This window comes from Enhydra lutris, unplaced genomic scaffold (genome assembly GCF_002288905.1).
Source record: "Enhydra lutris kenyoni isolate GAN:26980312 unplaced genomic scaffold, ASM228890v2 scaffoldscaffold13, whole genome shotgun sequence".
Classification (NCBI taxonomy): domain Eukaryota; kingdom Metazoa; phylum Chordata; class Mammalia; order Carnivora; family Mustelidae; genus Enhydra; species Enhydra lutris.
The window spans coordinates 36,325,503-36,332,822 of NW_019154097.1; the positions used below are offsets into that span (position 1 = coordinate 36,325,503).

Here is a 7,320-nt window from a genome sequence, read left to right on the forward strand (position 1 = left end):
GCGGTTTGGATTTTTTTTTTTTTAAAGCCGTTCTTTATTTAGATTCCAACATCCTCGCATCTCTTCTGTGCCAAACGGGCGCTCAGGCCGTCCATCTCCCCCTTTGCTCTCCCCAACTTGGCGCACCCTCCCTCCCATTCCTCCCTGACACTCCCACCACCCCCCCTCGGATCGGCAGCTCGGCGCGATGCTGCAGAAGACGCGCTGAGCCCTTTTGGATCTAATGCGCAGAGGAGGTTGGCCCAGAGCTCCCCGGCTCCCCCAAGGCTGAACTCCGTCCAAGGTGCCCGCAGGCTCCCTGCCCGCCTTCCCCATGCCAGCCCGCAGCTAGGGGCAGGGGCAGCGGCGGCTGGGGTTGGGGGTGGGTGGGGAGCTTTTGGGGAGGACAGGTCGCAGCTTGGCTATGGAAGGCTCCAATGGCTTTGGGATCGACTCCATTCTCTCCCACCGTGCGGGCAGCCCCGCCCTTCCCAAGGGGGACCCCTTGCTTGGGGACTGCCGCTCGCCCCTGGAGCTGAGTCCGCGCTCGGGGAGCAGCAGCGACTGCTCTTCACCAGCCTCACCAGGAAGGGACTGTCTGGAGACGGGCACCCCGAGGCCTGGCGGGGCATCAGGCCCAGGTTTGGACTCCCACCTGCAGCCTGGGCAGCTCTCGGCCCCAGCCCAGTCGCGCACCGTGACCTCCTCCTTTCTGATCAGGGACATCCTTGCCGACTGCAAACCACTAGCGGCCTGTGCACCCTACTCTAGCAGCGGGCAGTCGGCCGCCCCCGAGCCTGGGGGCCGTCTTGTGGCCAAGGCTGGGGAGGACTTTAGAGACAAGCTGGACAAAAGTGGCAGTAACGCCTCGTCAGACTCCGAGTATAAAGGTAAGAAAACAGGAGGAGAAAACTTGGGGGGGGGGTCATGCTACATTTCTAAGAACTGCCATATTTCTAAAAGCATATAGGGATATGTACATGCTCACTCGGAGTTCCCCGGGGCCCAGGTTGAACCTTTTGGTCTTGTCTGAACCTTTCAGCTGGCCCCGTGGCTATGCCTTGAGCAGCAGAGTGCAGTGGAGAAAGTGCAAGAGGGACACTGTGTGCTCCAGGAAAGATTCCCCAAAATGCACCAAGCAAACTTTCTAAACTTCACCTGGGACCACTTTCCCAGCAGCACTGGTGGGCAGGAGCAGGTTCTTATCCAGCTAGAGTTTCTCTGGGAAAAGATCTTGCAGAAGCAATAGAAGGTCCAGAGGGTTCTGCTCGAACGTCTTTTTATAAGGGTGAAAACCTAGCAGGATATTTCAGACGGAGCCTTAAGAATAGTCAGAATTTTCCCCTTTAATCTGAACTTGCAGGCGGGAAGAGGAACTGAGCTTTCCCTCCCGTTGGGCCCAGTGTGACCTGGGCCCTGGGAATCATTCAAAAGAAAGGCTCACTTCAAAGTAGAAAGATCAGCCAGGCAGCTGACCGGGAGCAGGTTCAGAGGTCTGGGTCAGAGAGGGGAGGACCCTGCACCCACCCCACCGTTCTCACTGAATTTGATTTCAAGTGCATCGAGCAGCCAACTTCAGCTTGTGTGTGGGACCCAGAAACTCGCAAGTGACCAGCCCCGCTTCCCCAGTATTAGAATTGTTTGCCTTTCCACCTCCGGGAGTTTTTTTTGTTGTCGTCTTGACCAGGAAGATGAGATTAGGATTAAGAGGAAAGGGGGAAGGAAAGAAGAAAAGAGGCCCTAGTTTTCTTTCTCACCCCCAGCCACTACCTCGACTCTAGCCAGAGGCGCAAAATTCTTTCTAGGAAGAAGTCAAGAGGCAGGATGGGAAGGAGTCTGGGGATATTGAGGGAGTAAAGCCCTGTGTCCCCATCCAGCAGAAAACTAGGGGCTGGCAGAGGCTGCTCAGAGCTCTTTCAGTTTTACAATTAATTCCAGGAACCCTTTTCATGAGACAAAACTTCCCTAATAAAAGCAACCTTTTTATTGTCTTGGGAGCCCTGTGCCTGCTCCCCCTATTTGCACTAAACCTTCGCAAGAATTTAGGGAACCTCACTTTAACACTCTCCTCCCAACCAAGAATTCATTCGTGGACAGGCCCTGACCACAAACCAAAACCCCTTTGGGGCCCCACTCCTCATCCCACTGCCCTCCGCTTGCCCACACAAGCTGCCAGAGAGTGTCTTTGAGCCGGTTAAGCTAGAGAAGACAGGAAGGAGGTCTGGAGGCATGTGGCCCAGAGACCCCTGCCCCTCCCCCTGGGACCCGTTTAGAGAGGCGAAGAAGACTTGCCCTGGAGAAAGACAGGTGCTGGGGGCGGGGGCAGGGGTAGGCAATGTCTATCTGTATTTATAAGATAGCGGTTTATTATTAATAATTCTCAACAACACCCCAGCTTTATGGTTAGAGTAAGGGGCGAGCATCTCCCACACCGCATGCCAACGGCTGGGGCTGGTGGACGTGGAAGATAGTTTGGCTCTTGTCTCCTTTCATTTCTTTGCCCGTAGGTGGGATTTTGAGGCATGATTTCGTTTAAGATAATTGGAATATCAATTTTCCTCTCCTGTCCCTGATGATATCTGATCAGGGAGGTGATGAGGGCCGGCTGTCCACATATCACTTAAATAGGTTTGGAGCAGAGGGTGTGAAGTTCTCCCCTACCCCCATCCCTAGGAACCGCTGCCTTTGCACTTACAAAGCTCCAAGGTGGAAGAGAGAATGGAAACATCCACCGCTGAGACAATGTCAGGAGTGTTTCTCCAACGTGGAAGCGAGTTTTTCAGGGCCCGAATTAGGAAGGCTTGTTTAGACAGAGACACACGGAGCGAGCCAGTGAGACAGCCAGCGGGGGTGGGCGTCAGAGCAATTCAAATCCCCATCCACCTTCCAAGCTAAGAATAATTTCTTCCAAGGAGGGTACAGAGGGAAGGCCAGCCCCACCCGGGAGTTTTTGGCATCAAAGGCTCCTCAAGGGTCACACTGAAAGAAACTGAAACCAGGCTTTGACGTAAGGCGGTCTGCCGCTGGGTCCTGCTTGCTAGAGCCGATGTCGATGTCGGCGGAGAAATCGGATGGAGAAATTGAGCCAGCGCTTTGCTCAGAGCAGGCTGGGTCAGTGGGCCCGGGACTCTGGGGCACTGAGATGTGGCCAGAGTCTGAGGCCCCACTGGGCTGAGACTGTCCGGGAGGCTGAGGCTGAGCAGCACCGCGTGCCCCTCAAGGCACCAGTCTGAGTCAAAGAGGGATTAGAGAAACGCTCGAGTCTCCAACCCGTTCTTCCTGACACCACAAACTCAATCTCCCACCTCAGCCCTAAGAAGCTGGGGATTTCTGAAGTCAGTCCCAGCAGCTCCCTCAAAAAGTCAGATTTCCACGATATTAAGTTTGAGGTTTGAATAACTGTTTTCTCACACTCGTTTCAACTTCTGCCTTCAGGCACAGACACAACCCAGATTTTGCCTAACGCACCTCCTGAGGTGGCCCATACCCCAGCGTGGCCCCGGCTCAGGGAGGGCAGGGAGAGAGCCTGGTGCACCAGCCTGGTGGAGACAGGAGGGAGGCATCTCCAGACGTTTCCGCCGAGCCGGTGCCCTCCCTGCCCGTCTGCCTCCACGCACCCAGGGCCGGAGCCCTCCCGGCCGAGAACCTCTGCCTTTCTGGTTGAAAAGTCTCACTCCCTAGTGGCTCAATTAACCGGATTATTGTTTCCTACAGAGAGAAATCAACTTGCATTCAGCTGAACCCTGTCACTGCACATGCCAGGCACAATGAAACTCACCATGAAGGAAAATAGAGGAAAAAGAGGGGGAAAGCCCCAGCTGGCGCAGCCAACTTTGGGGACATGGTCTTGTGGGTTATATCGTCACTTTAGGGAGGGAAGGAAGGAGATCATGGAGCTTGTACTATCAAGTGTGCGTTTTCGGAGCAGTCGGCTCTGAACGAAGGCGTCTGGGGGAAAAAAGAAACGGTCCCCTGTCGGGTCCGTTCTTGGGCCTCAGGAGCGGGGCCCCTGCCGGGGTGTCGCGGCCGTGGGGCGTGTATTGACAAGGAAACGCGGGCCACGGCGACGCGCACAGCCGAGGGGCAATCGCGCCGGGTATTTCTCCGAGAGCTTCGCGCTCCCGGCTCGGGCGCCCGGCGTTCCGCCCTCCGCCCCGCGGTCTGCAGGCAGCTCAGGGACCGCGGAGGCCGGCGCTACGGCGTCGCATCTCACAAGGCCAGTGACGGCTTCTCGGGACGCTGATTCGCTGCGGGGCGAACAGGTTTTTGTCTCTCCACGCGGGTTTTTCTCCCCACATGCCGGCCCTCAGCTTCCTCCTTTCCGGGTCCGCACGCGGCCAGGAAATCGGGGCGCGGATGCGGAGCACAGACCCGCACCCCTGAAGCGCGCACCTACGCGGTCCACCCGCTGGAACCCCCTCCCTCCTCCCCGGGCGTCTCCGCCTGGCCGGTCGGCTCAGGGCTCCGGAACGGTTACTCCGTTCATCCCTCCAGGGAGCGCGGCGGAGAGCGAGCGGGTCGGTCCTCTCGCTTTGGGTCATTTGTCCCCGGAGGTGTCAATCCTCCTCTTCCTCCTCCTCCGTCAGGGCTCACGCCCTGGTCTGGGGCGGGCGGGGGGGCGGGGAGCCGGGGAGCCCGCCTTTGAGCCACTTGGCCACGGCCCCAAGCGCTTGAGTGCGGCGGGGCCACGGCCGTCGGGAGCCGCGTTTACACGAGCGGAGCGGACCGGCGGCCAGCTGGGGCGGGAGGGCGCCGGCAGGCGGGAGGCGAGGCCGGGCCCTGACGCACCGCTGTGTCTCCGCAGTGAAGGAGGAAGGCGACCGCGAGATCTCCAGCTCCCGGGACAGCCCTCCGGTGCGCCTGAAGAAGCCCCGCAAGGCGCGCACGGCCTTCACGGACCATCAGCTGGCGCAGCTGGAGCGCAGCTTCGAGCGGCAGAAGTACCTGAGCGTGCAGGACCGCATGGAGCTGGCCGCCTCGCTCAACCTCACCGACACGCAGGTCAAGACCTGGTACCAGAACCGGAGGTGAGCCCTGGCTGCGGGGTGGCAGCGGACAGAGGGCCCCCCTCCTTTCCTAACTGCCCCTCCCTGGGACCCGCAAGCCTTGGCCTGACCCTGAGAGGACCCCTGCACTTTCCCTATTCTGTAAAGTGAGAAGACTCAGGACCCGCGGGGTGGAGGCCTTGCTCAAAGACCACAGTGAGGGACAGCGACAGGACTGGACTCGTCTCCAGCGCCCAGTCATCCCCTTCCAGGACAGGAGGACAGACAGACTCATGAGTCTGCCCCTACTTCAGCCAGGGTCCTACCCTCCGCACCGGGACCAGCCTTAGCTCCTATTGGGGCCACTGAGCTCTCCAGGATGGATGCCAGGCTGGGGGAGGGGTGGTGCTCTCAGTATCCAGAAAGTCTTGCGGGGGGCGGGGCCGGGAATGAAGGAGTAGCCCTGATGTGTGTGTGTTGGGGGGCTCTCTGAGCTCTCTGGGGGCTCCTCTGGACACCTCAGCCTTTACAGTCGGACTGGAGGAAGAAACAGACCCAGCTCCGGCTCCTTGGGGAGAGGGCGATTGGGAAACTGGCAGTGGGCACTGGTCTAGAAGCTGCCTCCCCAACACCATCACAGGATGAAATCACTCACACCCATGCACAGACACCCCCCCACACACACTGACACAGCTCACACACACCCACACTCACACTCGCACACTCAGTGTGAGCTGGAATGGTGCTTTCCATAAACAAGCCTCAGAACACATCTCCCCATTAATAATAAATACCGATTACTGCTCGGGGCATCAATAATTAAGGCCCGTTACAGTAATTACACAATTATGATGATGATGAATAATTCAGGGAGGGAAACGCGGTTGGTGTGGCTGTGCCCGCCTCGGTGGGACTGGGGCAGGCTGGCCCAGCCTCACTGGCCAGGCGCACCCAGTGGTCCCAGCTGAAGCGTAGCCTCAACTTCCTTGCCTCCTCCAGCATCAGGCTAACACTCGGCTGGCTGTCTCCGAATTGGGGTTCCCGCAGCCTGCAAGGCTCCTCCTGTGCTGGGGAGCTGGGTGCTGAGGGCAGCGGGTGCGGGTGGAGAGGGTGTGCGGCTAGTACTCATACTCTCCAGTTGCCGACTCCGGTCTGCGCGCTTCCAGAGAAGCTCGCCCAACGGGGCATCTGCCCGGTCCGTGGTTCAGTGGCCACGGGCCCTCTTCCACCGCTAGCTAGCGGACCAACCTCTTCCACCCGCCCCATCATCGTGGGGGGGGGGTCGAGTTCCTAAATCCTCCCAGGGGGCGCATACACAGGGGAGGGGAGCCCCAACACCCAGCTCCGAGTGTCTCCTGTGATCTCCAGAGCCCAGCGCGGTGAGGTGAGAACCCCATCTTTGGGGTCAGACAGCCTGGCTTCGAGCCTGGGCTCTGCCTCTTTGGAGACCATCTCGAAAAATGGCCAAGGCCTCAGTTTTCTGATCTGTAAAACAGAGATAACAGCCACGGAAGGCTGGGGGATGACAGGAGCCGATGCATGTGACAGCGGAGCACAGTGCCTGGCACCCCGTTATTTATTAACGAATCCGTGGGATCCCTCTTGGCCTCCCTGAAGGCGCTCTGGGCCAAGCACTCGTGAGCGGCAGGGGTCCTTGGGCGCCACAGCCCTGACCTCGCCGTCCGCGTTTATTTCGGTCCCCAGGACTAAATGGAAGCGACAGACGGCAGTCGGGTTGGAGTTGCTGGCGGAGGCGGGCAATTACTCAGCGCTCCAGCGGATGTTCCCGTCGCCTTATTTCTACCCGCAGAGTCTAGTTTCCAACCTGGATCCCGGCGCCGCACTGTATCTGTACCGCGGGCCCAGCGCGCCGCCGCCGGCCCTGCAGAGACCTCTGGTGCCCCGCATCCTCATCCACGGACTCCAGGGCGCCAGCGAGCCGCCCCCGCCGCTGCCCCCGCTGGCCGGCGTCCTCCCGCGCGCCGCGCAGCCTCGGTGAAGCGCCCGCCCGCCTCCCTGGGGCTCCGCGTGGGCTCCTTCCGCCTGCCCTTCGCGGGGCGCGGGGTTTCAACGCCCCTTCCCCGGGGCCCCCTGGCCGGCCCTCCCTGGACTCCCAGCCAGTGTCCCCCGAAGGGCCCTGTGCCAAGTCTACCGAGGCCCGGACCCGGACTGAGTCCCCCTAACCCCCCCCCCCCCAACCCCGCCGCGTGCTCCGTCCCGGCCACGCCGTCAAGGAGCCACTCCCACCCGCCGGTGTACATACACCCCGCCCCCCATGGCTCCTCAAGGCGCCCTGCCCTGCACCTTCTTGGGAGGAGGTGGGGGGCGACCCCGACGCTGCACTCTTTCCCGCTCC

General features: G+C 60.1%; 1 protein-coding gene across 1 annotated transcript; it reads left to right on the forward strand.

The window, feature by feature from the left end:
• The first annotated feature begins 403 nt into the window (after positions 1 to 403).
• On the forward strand, positions 404 to 6,963 carry LOC111146433 (BarH like homeobox 1). Its single transcript, XM_022501986.1, has 3 exons — positions 404 to 869; positions 4,784 to 5,006; positions 6,669 to 6,963. Exons 1-3 carry the CDS (start codon positions 404 to 406, stop codon positions 6,961 to 6,963), a joined length of 984 nt encoding a protein of 327 aa, XP_022357694.1.
• Positions 6,964 to 7,320: the final 357 nt, after the last annotated feature.